The 17,568-nt window shown below is 43.5% G+C and overlaps 1 protein-coding gene across 4 annotated transcripts in view; it reads left to right on the top strand.

Annotated features, from left to right (window-relative positions):
* The window catches only part of ccm2l (CCM2 like scaffold protein), a 29,293-nt gene extending 13,004 nt beyond the window's left edge, over positions 1-16,289 (top strand). The window contains exons 6-11 of one of the 4 annotated variants that reach the window (XR_003297294.1): positions 8,010-8,139; positions 8,288-8,351; positions 9,327-9,480; positions 12,840-12,978; positions 13,937-14,103; positions 14,742-14,879. Coding sequence is in view for 2 of the 4 variants with exons in the window: in XM_026333141.1 (XP_026188926.1) it covers positions 8,010-8,139; positions 8,288-8,351; positions 9,327-9,480; positions 12,840-12,978; positions 13,956-14,103; positions 14,742-14,874 (768 nt within the window). In the remaining 2 variants the exon portion in view is untranslated. Of the gene's footprint in view, positions 1-8,009; positions 8,140-8,287; positions 8,352-9,326; positions 9,481-12,839; positions 12,979-13,936; positions 14,104-14,741 lie in introns of all 4 variants that reach the window. The other 3 variants (XM_026333141.1, XR_003297295.1, XM_026333143.1) reach the window with 3 other exon arrangements.
* Positions 16,290-17,568: the final 1,279 nt, after the last annotated feature.

Raw genomic sequence — 17,568 nt, 5'->3', positions numbered from 1 at the left:
TAAGCAAATGGGGTTGAGACCCCATGGAGAAGAGCTCCCCACCCTTACAGAAGATGACATTAGGGAAATGCAAGTTCAAGCAGGAGTCTATGAACAGAATGAGTGGATGAAAAAGGGAGCCACGCAAAGAGAGGGATTCTGGAGAGCACATTATGGGAGTGGCTCCAGCAAAACAATGTATGTTTCTCTTCACACAAGCCCAGGGACTGGCTCATGTGTGCAAAAAGAATACCCAAAGGGCTGTGGAGATCCATTGGTGGCATCGTCATATGGCGGCTATGGTGGAGAACTACATAGCTGAGTGTTCAGTGTGCAATGAGCACAATCCAAAGGCCCCTTACAAGTGCCCATTGGGTAAGTTCCCAGTACCGGATGTTCCTTTCAAGGAAATTACTATTGATTACACTGACATGGGAATGGATAACAGAGTAAACAGTTACAGATACCTGCTGGTAATGGTCGACTGGTTCTCCAAATGGGTGGAAGCCAAGCCCTGTAGGACTGAGAGCACAGGAAATGTCATCAAATGGTTGAAGAATGAACTGGTTCCCCGATATGGTGTCCCCAGAGTCATTAGATCACATAATGTCACACATTTTACTAATAAACAGCTAAGAGAAATAGAGAGAGCTCTATTACACATAGGTTTGGATCAGTGTATTATCCACAGTCACTGGGGATAGTAGAAAGGGCTAATCAGACCCTGAAGAGAAAGATTGCCAAGATTTGCCATGGGACTAAGCTAAGCTGGTTAGATGCTTTGGCCATGGCCCTCATGTCAATGCGCACCACACCAGGGTCCAAAACTCATTTAACACCTCACGAGTTGCTAACTGGTTGCTAGATGCCTGGGACCACCCAGGGATCTTCCACGGGTTCCTGGGCTAGATGTTTGGCAGACTGATTGTGATGAGTACATGAAGGCATTAACCAATGTCACTAAAGTCTTGTCTGAACAGGTCCAGAGGGCTGAAGGTGACCAGGAGGCAACCTCGGAAACAACTTCAGCTGTACAGGCAGGGGATTGGGTACCAGTGAAAGTTCACAAACGTAAGTGGACTGAGGTCTACTGGACCATTTGAAGTTGTTGAGTGTACCTCCCACTCGGTTCAGATAAAAGGGAAAGATGGAGCAAATTGGCACCACTTAAAACACTGTGTACCTGTCCCCTTCCCCCGCTTTGAGAGAAGTAAGAGCTGATCTGGAAAAAGCGGCTGAGGCTAAAAATTTAGAAACTAATCAGGAACAAAAGGAAGATGGAAGGGACTCTTGGGAAGAGACCCCCTCAACCTAGATCAGGGGAAGAACACACCCGTGGACTCCATTTGAAGGACTGGGGTGTACCCATACAATGGCCTTGTTTTCCTTGATAGGGATAACCATCCTGGTGGAACTGCCTATACTTTGGTATGAGGGACAGAGTAAAAAGGAAAGTAATTTCCCTGGTGACATGGACAATCTCTCATTCACTCCCATTATAAAAGAGGTCCAGGAGTTCTGGTGAAAAAATGGTGACTTGGACAATGTGCTGCAAGAGACTCATGGGACCTTATACTAAAATCTGGACTTTATTTTTACTATTCCTTACACTTTACAAAAATGTTATATTTTCCTATAAATAACTGTAGACTTTTATTGGGAAACTCTAACCATGTCCTGGGAGCACCATGGCTAATATTAAAAATGAAGCTGTATGCCAATAGCCAACGTCCATTTTTATATTGAGTTGCTGTTTCAGGGCTTTTATTTTGAAAGGACAAACTTCTATGGGAGACTCATGGGAGTCTTATACAAGAATCTGGACTTTATTTTGAATATTCCTTATAATTTACAAATATATAATATTTTCCTATAAATGACTGTAGACTTTTATTGTGAAAGTCTAACCAAGTCCTGGGAGCAGACACCATGGCTGACATTAAGAATGGCCTCACTTGGTGCCTGAAACTGTATGCCAATAGCCAACATCCATTTTAAGATCATGTTGCTGTTTCAGGGAAACAGCATTTTGAGAAAATGCTGTTTCCGGGCTTTTATTTTGAAAGTACAAAATGCTGCATGGGATATTATTTTTGGGACAATACAGGAACTTTTCCATAACTTAGGAACTTTTTTGAGCCTCAGAGAGAGGTTGAAGAGTTTCTGAAAAACGTCTGCAAGCTGTCCAGCACACATCTTAAGTACACTGGGACTGATCTCATCTGGTCCTTTTACTTTGTTGGTCTTTAGTTTAGCTAGTTCCTTCCTCACCTGTTCAGTGGCAAATGCTGGGCCTCTGTATTGTGTTGATGAGGAGTCAGATGGTGAGGGCAGGGGAGGAGATATTGGAGGTGAGGTATACTTCAATGTTGTATGGCTGTTGATAGAGGAGAAAAAACAAACACACTTAAAAATACTGAAAAATGATGATGAGGATGTGACAGACCTTAAGCTGAATGAAGTTAAATTGTAGATCATAAAGTATAAAAAATTTACATTAAATATTATATTAAATATTGTAATGAAGGCATCAATCCAGAAAAAACACAGTCATTTGAGACACAGTGGTATTTCACTCTGCACAAAAGGCCTGACTAAAATCACCATCCCTGGAGTTGTACTACGAGGTACTAAATTTACTAGCAGCTGATGCTTATGTGCTCAGAGTTACTTACTTATACAACCAGCCCAATCTGATTTACAGTGAATATTGACAAGAAGAAAATTAAAGAGTGGAAGGTTTTCATCTGGGTTCATTTGGCACTTATGTTTGAACTGTGGAAAGTAGGGCAACACTGATGATGTTTATTCAAACACACACAAACACACACATGCTGAGGCTCTGTGTTGCTGCATAACCTGAACTATTGTATCATGTAAGGCAGTGTAGCATTTTGTGTGTGTGTCTGTATGTGTGAGGCAGTAGGGTTCCTCAGTCATTATTAATTACAGACTGCTGGCTTGGCCTTGCATGAATGCCTGGTTCAAATTCCAATACTTATTATTCAGTATTTACCTTTAAACTAAGCATAAACCAAAAGCAAAGTTTTTCATGCAGCAGAACTTAATCCATAAATTCAGCAAAAGTTAACTAATGGAAAACCAGGTTTTAGAAGACACAGAAAACATGAATAAACTAATAATGGGAAAGTACTTTCTTCGTCTGCTGGAGGTCAATGTATCTGTGATGTCAGAGAAGGTAACAGATAATGTTGATGTGTGTGTGTCGTGTTGTGTGTGTTGTGTGGTTCGTCTGCAGACTGGCGGCAGACTAGCTGTGGTTTGGCACACCTGGGAACCGGCTAGACTTTGAACGGTTCACTGGCTGCTGCATTCCGGTGCTGGTCGGGTACCTTTCTGTTTTGACCGGTGTTTGTTGCTATTTCCTGACTTAGCGCTCGTTGGCCTACCGGTTAGCTTAGCTAGCTAGTTAACTTGCTAACATGGCCTCTCCCTCTCTCTCTCTTTCTTGCTCGGTGTGCCACATGTTTAGTTATTCCTCTGCCTCCTTTAGCGATAATGATACCTGTATTAAGTGTAAGGTTCTGTTAGCCTTGGAGGCGAGGATCACTGATTTGGAAGCGCGGCTCCGCACCTTCGAACAAAAGCCAGCTAGCCTAGCCCCGTTAGCTGGTGTGGAGCCACCGAGCTCAGGGTCTGTTAGCGGTCCAAGGGCAGCTCCGGAGCAGCCCGGAGAATTAGCCTGGGTGACGGTCCGAAGGAAACATACTCCTAAGCAGAAGCCCACGGCTCATCACCTGCCTGTTCATGTTTCTAATAGATTTTCCCCGCTCAGCGACACACCCGCTGAGAAACCGACTCTGATAATTGGCGATTCCATAGTCAGGAACGTGAAGCTAGAGACACCAGCGACCATAGTCAAATGTATTCCTGGGGCCAGAGCGGGCGACATCGAGTCAAATCTGAAGCTGCTGGCTAAGGCTAATCGTAAATATGGGAAAATTGTTATTCACGTCGGCAGCAATGACACCCGATTACGCCAATCGGAGGTCACTAAAATTAATGTTGAGTCGGTGTGTTAACTTTGCTAAATTAATGTCGGACTCCGTAGTTTTCTCTGGACCCCTCCCCAATCTGACCAGCGATGACATGTTTAGCCGCATGTCATCGTTCCGTCGCTGGCTGTCTAGGTGGTGTCCAGCAAACGATGTGGGCTTCATAGACAATTGGGCCACTTTCTGGGGAAAACCCGGTCTGATAGCGAGAGATGGCATCCATCCCACTTTGAATGGTGCGGCTCTCATCTCTAGGAATTTGGCCGAGTTTCTTAGCCGACCTAAAGCCTGACAATCCAGGGTGGGGACCGGGATGCAGAGACTCAGTCTAAAACGCTTCTCTGCAGTTTCCTTAGAGCCGCCGCCCCCTTCAAACCACATAGAGACTGTGTCTGCCCCTCGAACATATAAATCAAACAAATCAGAAGTTAACAGAAGAGGAGTTATTCATAAAAACTTAATAAAAATTAAGACCACTCCTCTTATTGAACAGAAAAAGAGAACTGTCAAATGTGGATTATTAAATATTAGGTCCCTTTCTTCTAAATCTCTGTTAGTAAATGATTTGATAACTGATCACCAAATTGACCTACTTTATCTTACTGAAACCTGGTTACAGCAGGATGAATATGTCAGTCTGAATGAATCAACCCCCCTCAGTCATAAAAATTATCATGTTCCTCGAAGCACAGGTCGAGGTGGAGGAGTAGCTGCAATCTTCCAGTCAAACTTATTATTAAACTTTCATCCTCAGAACAATTATAACTCATTTGAGAGCCTCACTCTTAGTCTCTCACATACAAACTGGAAAACACAAAAACCAGTTCTACTTGTCATTTTGTACCGTCCACCTGTTCCTTACTCAGAGTTTTTAACTGAATTCCCTGACTTCCTGTCTGATTTAGTGCTTAGATCAGATAAAGTCATTATAGTGGGAGATTTTAACATTCATGTAGATGTTGAAAATAACAGCCTCAGCATTGCATTTAATTCTATATTAGATTCAATTGGTTTCATTCAAAACGTTAATAAACCCACCCACTGTTTTAATCACACCCTTGATCTTGTTCTGACCTATGGCATCGAAATTGAACATCTAATAATTTTTCCCCCAAATCCTGTTTTGTCAGATCATTCTTTAATAACTTTCGAATTTAAAATGATGGATCATGCAGCGTCTGGAAGAAAATTCCACTACAGCAGATGTTTATCCGACAACGCTGTTAATAAATTTAAGAAAATGATTCCATCTTTATTTGCATCTATGCCAAGTATAAACATAGTGGAGGGCAGCTGCCTTAATCCTACTCCCTACCAAATTGATCATGTTGTTGACAGCGCTGTAACCTCACTGCGTGAAACGCTTGATTCTGTAGCCCCTCTGAAAAAGAAGTTAGTGATTCAGAGAAGACTAGCCCCATGGTATAATTTACATGTTCGTACCTTAAAGTAGGCATCACGAAGGCTGGAAAGGAAGTGGCGTTCCACAAACTTAGAGGAAATTTTTCTAGCCTGGAAAAACAGTCTACTAACATATAAAAAAGCTCTCCGTAAAGCCAGAACTGCATACTATTCATCACTAATAGAGGAAAATAAGAACAATCCCAGGTTTCTTTTCAGCACTGTAGCCAGGCTGACAAAAAGTCACAGCTCCGTTGAGCCCAGTGTTCCCTTAGCTCTCAGCAGTGATGAATTTATGAGTTTCTTTACAAATAAAATCACAACTATTAGAGATAAAATTCAGCAGATGCTTCCTATACCTGCAATAAATGAATCTTTTACTACAGTAGCTCTTGAATCATCTGTAGGACCTCAGTTATGTTTAGACTCCTTCTCTCCTATAGATCTCTCTGAATTTACATCAGTAGTTGCTTCATCGAAATCATCAACATGTCTCTTGGACCCCATCCCGACTAGACTGCTTAAAGGCACCCTGCCATTAATGAACTCATCTTTATTGGACTTGGTAAATTTATCTCTAGTATCAGGCTACGTACCACAGGCCTTTAAGACTGCAGTAATCAAACCTTTACTCAAAAAGCCTAGTCTTGATCCAGGTGTCTTGGCTAATTATAGACCAATATCCAACCTGCCATTTATTTCTAAAATCCTAGAAAAAGCTGTTGCTAAGCAGCTATCAGACCACTTACACAGGAATGAACTATTTGAAGATTTCCAATCAGGATTTAGAGCACATCATAGTACAGAAACAGCACTGTTGAAAGTTACCAACGACCTTCTCTTAGCCTCAGATAATGGACTTGTTTCGATACTTGTCCTCCTAGACCTTAGTGCAGCATTCGACACCATTGACCACAACATCTTATTACAGAGACTGGAGCATGTGATTGGTATCAGAGGAACAGCGTTATAGTGGTTCCAATCCTATTTATCGGACAGATTCCAGTTTGTTCATGTCCATGATGAACCTTCCACACGAACAAAAGTTAGTTATGGAGTTCCACAAGGTTCTGTGCTAGGACCGATTCTGTTCACCCTGTACATGCTTCCTTTAGGATATATCATTAGGAAGCACTCTATTAATTACCACTGCTATGCGGATGACACTCAGTTATATCTATCTATTAAACCTGTTAACACAAACCAGTTAACCAGACTTCAAGCCTGTCTAACTGACATAAAGGCTTGGATGACCAGTAACTTTTTACTTTTAAACTCGGAGAACACAGAAGTCATTATATTTGGGCCTAAAAATCTCAGAAATAACTTTTCTAAAATTATAGCTACTCTAGATGGCATAGCCCTGGCCTCCAGCACTACTGTAAAAAACCTTGGAGTTATTTTTGACCAGGACATGTCCTTTAACTCACACATAAAACAAATTTCTAGAACTGCATTCTTTCACCTGCGCAACATTTCCAAAATTAGGAACATCCTGTCTCAAAATGATGCAGAAAAACTAGTCCATGCATTTGTTTCCTCAAGGCTAGATTACTGTAACTCATTACTATCTGGATGTCCTAATATCTTAATAAAAAGCCTCCATTTAATCCAGAATGCCGCAGCCAGAGTCCTGACAGGAACTAGCAAGAGAGATCATATTTCTCCTATATTGGCTTCTCTTCATTGGCTCCCTGTAAAATATAGAATAGAATTTAAAATCCTTCTTCTCACATACAAATCCCTTCATAATCAAGCTCCTTCATACCTTAAAGACCTCATAGTACCATATTATCCCAATAGACCACTTCGCTCTCAGAGTGCAGGCCTACTTGTGGTTCCCAGAGTTCTCAAAAGCAGAATGGGAGGCAGAGCCTTTAGCTATCAAGCTCCTCTCCTGTGGAACCAGCTCTCAGACTGGGTTCAGGAGGCAGACACTCTCTGTACTTTTAAGGCTAGACTTAAAACCTTCCTCTTTGACAAAGCATATAGTTAGGGCTGGCTTCAGGCAACCCTGAACCATCCCTTAGTTAGTTATGCTGCTATAGGCCTAGACTGCCCGAGGACCATCGGTGCACTGAGCTCCCCTACCCTAACCCCCCCCCTCTTCTCTCCCACCTCATGTATATTCCACCATTGAATGTTACTAACCTTGTGCTCTCTCTCTACCCTAGTTTGTGCTCTCTCCCTCCCTCTCTCTCTCTCTCTCTCTCTCTGTACCTTCTGCAGGTGTCCCTGGTCCTGGAGCTGTTTATCGCTGATGTGCAGTTACTGGCCCCACCAACTTGCAGTGTCTATTTGTTGTTTATTGTTGCTGTTCTTTTCTCTCTGCTCTATCCACTCACCCCAACCGGTCGAGGCAGATGGCCGCCCAAACTGAGCCCGGTTCTGCTGGAGGTTTTTTTTTCTTCCGTTAAAGGGAGTTTTTTCCTCTCCACTGTCGCCAAGTGCTTGCTCATAAGGGAATTGTTGGGTTTTTAGTTTTAGTTTTTGTAAACCTTGAGATGATTTGTATTGTGATTTGGCGCTATACAAATAAAATTGAATTGAATTGAATTGAATTGTGTGTGTGTGTGTGTGTGTGTGCTGCGTGTGTATGTGGTGTGTGTGCAGGATGCTGCAGAGGAGTACTGTTCTCTGATCTGTCAGATGTTCCAAATCATTTATGGCCATCAGACGATTGAGTGTGTTGACAGGGCGGGGTTTCACCACACCATGCCGGACCACTATTGGCTGCGGAGGAGTGAGTGACACATTCTGTATATCACAGTAGAGTTAAAAATTCCATACAGTTTTCATCAAATTTTACTATCATTTTAAAGTCTTCCAGCAGTTTTTGGTGCTGCTAGCTGAAAGGAGTTTTCACTGCTCTTGTCTTTGCATCTGTATAGATGACAGCTGTCTGTCTGACATGTCCTACAGTTATGACCCAGAGTTTAGCTGCTGCAGCTCCTAGTGAGTAACATCTGACTTACTGAAGCCATGACTTTTAACTTTTCCATGTAGTTCAGTTTTTCAATAAAAACCCTCATACCCTCATTTAACTTTAAGCTGACAGATTTTTTAGCTTTTACTATGTAAAATATTCTCATCACCAGCTCATATATATGTGAATTCAACCATAATGATGATTCTATGCAGATTTTTGGGTGATTATTATCCTCCTATCCTTCACCCTAAAGGCTATCAGTTTTTAATGTACTCACATATTGTAATCCTCCTTCTGTGGATTCCAGTTGTGTTAATTAATTTTTCATAGTTATTGTCTTTTTGGTATTGCAATAATAATACTGTAATGACCCGGCAGTCACAGTTGACCGCCAGGTGCATTATGGGTGTTGTAAATGTTAGTTGTCGGTTAACACTGTGTTTATGTTCTGTCATGTTCAATGTTACTGGGTTATGTTCATGTTGGAAATGTTCATGTTATGGAAATATAGCTGTCGCCGTGACTTAAAGTGACGTGTGGAGAAAAGAGCACATGCATGTGTTAGAGCGAATTCTGCTTGTTCGTTGTCTAATAAATCAGCTGTGGGAAGACAACACTGCCTCCTGCTGGTTTGTCGAAGCAATTGCTCTAGCTGTCAGAGACGCTCGGGGTCGTGCGGTGTATGGGACACGAGCGCTCTCTCTCTTTCGGCTATCAAAAAGAGTTCGGCGATAGCTACTAACCAGGTAGCTCAGGGCCAGTGACCAGATAGCTTAGTGTAGCTCCAAGGAGAACCCACAGTCGTTACAATACATTTCTTTTTTTCTAGTGCAGAGATGTTAGTAACGTAACGTCTGTTTTGCTTCTTGGATACCATTGTTAAAAAAGTATTTCCTTGACAATAAAAGCACAGAGGATTTACCTAAAATATTAAATAATAAATAATAAAAAATGAGCATTTAATGATTAATCTCTAATACTTCTCTATCTATGCCCCTCAGTGATGGTTCCCAGGATGCTTTCGAGCTCTACTACAGCGAGACATACAGTGAGAGTTCATCTCTCTCTCTACAGGACTCTCATGGCAGTGTGGCTGCAGCCAGCGATGGAGACAGCAGCCCCGCCTTCCTGCTGATGCAGGAGTACATGATCACGGTGAGAGTGTGTTTGTGTGTATTAGCTTCTCTGACCAATGTTCCCCAGCAATATTCATAGCACAGCCCTGCTGACAGTCTGCATAGGGTATGTTTTGATATTATAGACAATAAATTAAAATGCATACATTTTAATTAACATGGTTACTCTGGTGTTAAATAGCAGTATGTATTTAGCTATATGTGTAATACAGAGGTAACATATGTACCATAAGTGAAAGATGGTACAAGTGTAACAGCCTGACTATAATTTTGTGTTTGCCTTCATTTATTCCCCTCTGTCGTTTTGTTTTCAGGGATGTCCTTCATTTCACAAAATAATGAGTTAATGAACTGTCATGATTCCCCTTTGAGACTTCCTGCTAGGGGACCTTTATTTCTAAGAGACTTCCTTTTCCCCTTGCACTGGTCCCCGACAGCTTCACGTTGGTAATTTCTGTTCATTTGTTTCACCTGTTTCTAATCACCATTTGTGTTCTCCCTATTTATACCTCCCTCTTTCTTTTGTTCCCTGCCAAAGCATTAGTTAACTAAATTGTGTGGTTAATGAATTTTATGACGACCGTCTCACCCGGTCTTTGTAGTACCAGATGAGACCGTCTCATCTGGTTCCCTAGAGTTTTTGTATCTTTGTTTTTGCCATGGTAAATACCAGGAGGAATAAACCTTGGTCCTGCATTTGGGTCCTACCTCCTCTCCTTCTCTCCCGCACTTCCACACTCACCAGCTCGTGACAGAATGCTTCAGCCAAAGATGGACCCAGCAGAACCGGCCCGAGGAGTTGTTCCAGGAGCCATCTCTGAGAGACAGCGTCACCGCTCTCCGAATGTGTCTTGGTTTCGCCCCAGACTACACGCTAGCCCTCATGGTGTGCGACCAACAGCGGTGGATTTTGCGGCATGTGCTGACTGACACCTCCAGAAAGAGTGTGGAGAGGGAATTTCACCTCTTCTCCTTCCTGCACGCTCAGCTGAAGGAAGGCAGAGAGCAGCAATTCGCCTTCAAGGACGTTAAGACCCGGTGCCTCACAGTCCTTCAATCTCCTCCACCGGAGTTTCGGCTCTCCACACCATCAGCTCATCTCAAGTCTCCGGACCATCACTCGCCCCGTTCCAGTCTCCTTCCCTTCTCAGTCTTAGTTTTTTTTTTTTTCTTCTTCTTTGTCCTTTTTCCCTCAGCCTGTTTCTCCTTTCCCCCAGGCTGAGTGTTTTCCTCCTCAGCCTGAGGTCTCTCCCTCAGCCTGTTTCTCCTTTCCCCCAGGCTGAGTGTTTTCCTCCTCAGCCTGAGGTCTCTCCCTCAGCCTGTTTCTCCTTTCCCCCAGGCTGAGTGTTTTCCTCCTCAGCCTCTCTCCCAGGCTGAGTGCTTTCTCCTGCAGCGAGAATGCCAGAGTCCCGGTTCCCGGCGTCCCAGTCGCCAGACTCCCGGTTCCCGGCGTCCCAGTCGCCAGACTCCCGTTTCACCGTATCCCAGTCGCCAGGGTTCCGGTTCACGGCGTCCCTGTCGCCAGAGCCCCGCAGTGGCCCCACCAGGTCGGAGCCTCCCGGTAGCGCTTCCAAGCCGGATTTCTTCAGCGCGGCCCCGTCCGAGCCTCCACTCCTGCAGCCTCAGCCACGGCTCACGACCTCAGTGTGCTGAGGTTCCACCGAGGATCCTAGAGCCTCAGTGCGCCGACGACAGCGTCCCTGCTGAGATCCCCTTTCCGTCTCCACCCCGCTTTTCACCTATGTCCCCTGAGTCTCCAGCAGGCCTCTCTCCTGAATCTCTGGCTAGTCCCTCGCCTCAGTCTCCAGCCAGCCCATCACCTGAGTTTCCGGCAGGCTTTCCCTCTGAGTTCCTGACTAGCCCTTCACCTCAGTACCTGGCCAGCTCCACACCTCAGTCTCCGGCAGGCCTTGCACCCAATTTTCCAGCTGGCCCAGAGCGCATGTCCCCAGAACACAAGTCCCCGGACCCTCAGCGTGCCGACGACAGCGTCCCCACTGAGGTCCTCAACCAGTCTCCAGCAGGCCTGGCACCCGATTACCGAGCTTGCCTCTCCTCCGGGCTTCCAGCCAGCTGTTTTCCTCAGTCTCTGGCCAACTCATCTCCTCAGGCCCGTCTCCCGAGTCTCTCCGGCCAGCCCATCCTCCGAGTCTCTGGCCAGCCTGTCTCCCCAGTCTCCAGTGCACCAGCTTCCCGATCCGCCGCAGAAGCAGCAGCCGCAGCAGCCAGAGCTTCTCGAGCTTCAGTGCGCTGACGACAGCGTCCCCGCTGAGGCCCCGGTACTACTCTCAGAACCTCAGTGCGCCGACGTTCACATCCCCGCTGGGGTTCCAGCCCCTCGGAAGCGGAGCAAGGTCCGTTGCGCCGATATCCAGTCTCCTGTTCCTGCACCTCATTGATGGAGCGAGGTCGTCCGTGCCGAGGCATGTGCCCAGTTCCTGTCCTGAGAGGCCATCCGCCCGAGCGACTTCCGACCTTCGTCTGCTTCAGAGGCCATCCACCCAGGACGGCTTCGGACCCTGGCCTGCTTGAGAGGCCATCCTCTGGAACAGCCTTGGACTTTATTTTCCTGTCTGAAAGGCCGTCCTTCCAAACGGCTCCGGACTTTGTTCTCCCCAGGGGTTGATCCCCAGAGCAACCCAGAACTCTGCCCTGCCAGAGCCTATTTGTGGACTCAGTTCCCTCCCGCCCACCCTGGATCTTGTTTTTTGTTAACTGTGTTATGGCCGTCTGGAATCCGGCCTTGGGGGGGGGGGTGTCCTGTCATGATTCTCCTTTGGGACTTCCTGCCGGGGGACCTTTATTTCTAAGAGACTTCCTTTTCCCCTTGCACTGGTCCCCGACAGCTTCACGGTAGTAGTCTCATCCGGTCTTTGTAGTACCGTTCCATCCGGTTCCCTAGAGTTTTTGTATCTTTGTTTTTGCCTTGGTAAATATCAGGAGGAATAAACCTTGGTCCTGCATTTGGGTCCTACCTCCTCTCCTTCTCTCCCACACTTCCACGTTCACCAGCTTGTGACATGAACAGGGTAAATTTAAAAAAGTCTCTAAGAAACTACAAAATGTTTGAATGCTGGTGCATGACTAAGCATAACTGTTGCTTGTAGTTCTCTTTTTGCTAATGATTACTAATTATAATAATTACTAGTATTACTGACATTCTGGGGTTTGGAACCTTTTTACAGCCTGATGTAGTGGGGACTTCATTGTATTGGCAACCATAATGTAAATCATTGAATTTTAGAGGTTGGAGATGGATTGTGTTTTGGGCGAGGTTTAGCATTAGGCAAACATGTCTATGTGAAGTCCCTACAAAGAATAAAAAACTGTGAGTGTATGTGTTTGTGTGCATACATGCGTGTGTGTGTGTGTGTGTAGCTGCGTAACAAGCTGACTCCAGTGGAACTGCAGGAGTTTGCAGTGTTGCTGAGAGAATACAGACTGGGATCAAAGATTGACTACTTCTGCTGTGAGCTGCTGCAATTGTATGGAGATAACCGCAAGTTTCTGCTTCTAGGTGAGAGGCCTAAACACAAACAGAGTGAGAGAGGTAGAAACACACACACAGAGCTCGTTAACTCAGCGAAACCCTGTGGTAAACCATAGCATACTATATATTCTGTTTGTGGTGGTATTGCAGTAGAACAAAACTGAGTGTGTAGAAGTGTATATTGTATGTAGTCAACGTGTTGATGTGTGTACAGGTGTGTACTGCATGTGTGACTGTTTTTAGGCTGTGTTTATGGCAACAAATGTTGACCCACTTCCACCGAGGAAACCACAGCTTCCTCTTACTAGCCTGTTGATGCTCAGTGTGCTTAATCATAAACGCTTGTAGTGAGGAAAGCAGACATGTTGCTGTCAGCATCACAGTGACTTTTTTGATATTCCCTCTATCAATCAGGTCAGATGGTTTCAGAAAATACATTTCACACATTCCACAATGCAATGCACATATATCAGCTGCAGAGATGATTGATGTAGGACGCCTAAAACCACCACTATTGTATTTTTACGTTACCTACATTCATACTGCAAAACTTGGACTGTAAATAGCAAAAAGACTGAACACATTAGCACAACTTTCTTTAAATTGGTAAAATTTGACTTTTCATAGTAAAAGTGATCTTTTTTAATATAGTTTTTAATTTGAATTGATAATTAACTTTAATACATTAACAGCATCTCATAAAATCATGTTACATTCTCTGTCAAAACACACACAAATACAACTTTACCACTACACTTTAATTCATTACAAGCCAACATGGTGTGTTATATCAACTAATAATCTGATGCTGGTTGTCTCTGGTTCGTTCAAATTTTAACAAGTTTCAGTTTAGGTAAGAAAGTGGTGTATTATAATGAGGCAATGAGACTTTATTTCCTGTCCTTTGTATGAAATCTTGCTTACTTATAAAGAAGAAACCAAACCAAACCTTGTATTAAACAGCAATAACTTTTTCAATTCATAGATGTGCCTTTGTTTGTCAGGCATGCGTCCATTCATCCCAGACAAAGATGTTGGGGTGTTTGAGAGTTTCCTGGAGAGTATCGGAATCCGAGAGGGTGGGATTTTAACCGACAGCTTTGGACGCATCAAACGCAGCATGAGCAACACATCAGCTACAGCCATGAGAGGGTAGGTAGGATAGGCACTCTGTCCCAATTTGTCTGTGGATATTGTTGTCTGTGAGTAACACTCTGATGTCTCCAGTCTATAATATCATATTAAAATGGTGCATTTAGTTATTTTCTATAAGTATGCACCAGCATTTGTTTGGAGGATTGCAGTTTAAAAAATTGCATTACATGGTGCCACTGCACAGTCAGTATTAAAAAGTAAGAAATATTTTTTAAATAAAAGTTGATTAAACCATAGTAATAAGTTTAAGATTTACACCCTTTCACTATTAGCATGCAGTATTTAGCCAGTCAGCAGCTCACATACAATAAAAGTATGATTACCTTTGTGGTTAACAGTTCTGTGTCATCTTCTAATAACAGTTTTCAATATAACACTGAGATATAAATATATATATAAATAACGCTTTTAAAATTTCAACATAAAACCCCATAAAAAGTCATGGTCCTATTCTTTGTAGCATTAGTGTTTTTGTCAATTAGGTCACTTTTAGATTGAGATGTTGATTAAAGTTATAGAGCTAAGGCTAAAGTAGAGCTAAGGTAGTTTTGTGAATTTTCTGCAATATCATAGTCATTCTCGAAGAGGAATTCTGAGTGCTCAGGTAGCATTTTTATAGACTGTTTCCCCAGCAGGTATGACAACTCCTCCCTAGCCTCAGGATCTCAGGAATTCAACCGACGCATCACTGACATCACCCATGATATCCAGACCCTCAGCTTCCAGAACATACACGCAGACATCGAGGAGGAAGATTACTACCTCTGATGGCAGGATAAAAGGAAAGAAAGAAAGTCTGAGTTTTATTTTAGTATATGAACTCCTTCTTGCCAGAACAGTGTCTATATAGCCAATGTTCCCAGCATAATTAGACAAACAGACAATAAAACTTTCTAATGTGGGCAGCCTTTTTAGTGTTGATTGTGTTAAAATGGAATAGGTGAACTGCTGAGTGTAATAAAGCTAAAATAAGAAACATAGCCTGGAGAAGACCAAAACATACTATTCAAATAAATTTATTAAAAATGATATTTTTCCATTTATCATGAAATTGTTTCAAAGCAATATTAAAATTATGATAAACAATGAAAATATTATTTTAATGTACATGATTTAAAATGCAGCATTCCTGCTAAAATATATAGTAACAAATGTATTTTTACTTTATCTTGTACATGTAAAATGAAAGAACCTGTGGCTATTATTTAACACAGAAGTGAACCAGTCTGTGCTACATACTTTGTGAATTTTAATGATTATGAGACACTTTTCTTTTTGAAAAATTGTTTAGATTTGTTGCAAGCAAACAGCTATATAGCAGTTGCTTCTACTGCTTCTGAAGGTCAAAGGTCAAACTATGCTGTCAACAACAAATGAACTCTCACTCTAAATATCACCATAAAACGTTTTAGATGGTTAGGACAGTTATTACTATACTTCATATAGTGGAGCTGCAAAAGAAAAACATAAAAATATATATTTTTAAATCAGGTAACATCATAAATGTGTGTCATATATGTGAAATTCTGTAAAATTTTAAATAGGGCATTGAAAATGTATTGATAGCATTTACTGAAGTGGCTGTACTACCTACCAGTAGCCACATGGTGGCAATGAGAACAAACTGCACTGCTATTAAGCTAAAAAGCAAGAATAAATAGAGGTGTACTATCGTTGTTCCAAATAAATCAATAAAAAATAACCAAATAAAATTGTGAGACAAGCGCTAGTGTAACAATTGAACGCAAATCTGCCTCACTCTTCTGTGGGTGCATGTGTGTCCCTCTCTCCATCCTGCATTGACCCATTATCCTGTCAGCAGCATTGTGACCTTCCCATGGTGCACTGCTTCTTTGCCCTCTGGTCCTCTCCTCTGCCAGCCTCACTGCACATCAGTGAGCCAGTACACCCATGGGCTTCACCTGAGTCATGTTAGTTCCCGCTCCCTTCTTATGTAATAGAACAATGCTATGTGTACCTTTTATTGGATTTACTCATCATCAGCAGGGATACATATTACTGAATAGATAATATACAGGATCTTTAAACAAATTACAAACTGTATAGTAAAGATTATTTAAATAGGACACATGCAAAGAGAGAATTACATAGGGAAAAAGATACACAGAGTTTGAACTTGTATGTAAATTAAATTGGATAAATAAAGATGGCGCCGCGGATGGCTGCCTCGGTCTGGAGCTCTCCAGTTGTTTTGTTATTTTTGTTAGTTTGTCCTGCACTTTGTTTCTGTAACTTATTAAGTTTCACTTGGGCTGAACTGCTAAGCATTCGGCAGCACTCCCAGGATATTTTTCCTCCAATTTTTGCACACTCGGACGTTTTGTTGAGCGTTTTAGTTGGCGGAGCAGCTGCGCTTTTCAGGAAGCGCAAACGCGGGAAGCGCGCTGGTGCGCTGGTGAAACTTCGTCAGCGCGGCCTAAGGACAGCGCTGCCCAGCATACACCTGGCGAACCTCCGCTCTCTACCCAACAAGATGGACGAAATACACCTGCTTACCCGGATAAACAAGGACTTTTCGAACTCTGCTGCTCTGTGTTTCACGGAGACCTGGCTTAATAGAGCCATACCGGACAGCGCGCTCCATCTACCCGGATTCCAGCTGATCAGAGCGGACCGCAACTCAGACGCAACGGGGAAATCGCGCGGTGGTGGGACATGCTTTTACATCAATGAGAGGTGGTGTACAGATGTAACAGTGTTGAGGAAGATCTGCTGTCCTGACCTGGAAGCGCTTTTCATTAACTGTAAACCCTTCTACTCGCCGCGGGAGTTTTCCTCGTGCGTTCTGGTCAGTGTTTACATTCCCCCGCAAGCGCACGTGTGCGACGCGCTGCATCAGCTGGCTGAGGAGATCGCAAACACGGAGCAGCAACACCCGAACTCTGTTTTAATCATCCTCGGAGACTTTAATAAAGCACACTTGAGCCATGAACTGCCCAAATTCAAGCAGCACATCAAGTGCCCCACCAGGGAGGGCAATATTCTGGACCACTGCTACGCCACAATAAAGGATGCATATCACGCCGTCCCCAGGAGAGGGGGTTGTAGCCAAAAGTGTGGCCTGTCCTGTCGGTGGCACGAGCCATTGCAGGAGCCGCCTCTAGGGGCGCTGTTCCGTGGCCTGTGTGGCCTGTTGGTGGCACGAGCCATTGCAGAGACCATCTCTTGGGGTCTGAGTGGCCTGTCTGGTCCGTGCCTGCCAGGTGTCTGGTCTCGCTCAAGGATTTGAGGTCTGTGCCATGGTATGTGTGGTCCTGGTGGTTTGTGGCATCTATATAAGTGCATGTCATTGTATTAAAATCACAACACGTCACACTAAGCAGGATTTCGCGGACAGTCCAAAAATAAAAAATAAAATACAGCATGACTTTCTGAACATATGTAAAGTCTTTCTGGGTTATTAATTAATTAATTAATTAATTAATTAATTCTTGCTTGCTT

The sequence above is a fragment of the Mastacembelus armatus genome, chromosome 7 (assembly GCF_900324485.2).
Source record: "Mastacembelus armatus chromosome 7, fMasArm1.2, whole genome shotgun sequence".
NCBI classification, from domain to species: Eukaryota; Metazoa; Chordata; class Actinopteri; order Synbranchiformes; family Mastacembelidae; genus Mastacembelus; species Mastacembelus armatus.
This window is presented reverse-complemented; position numbering and strand designations above follow the sequence as displayed.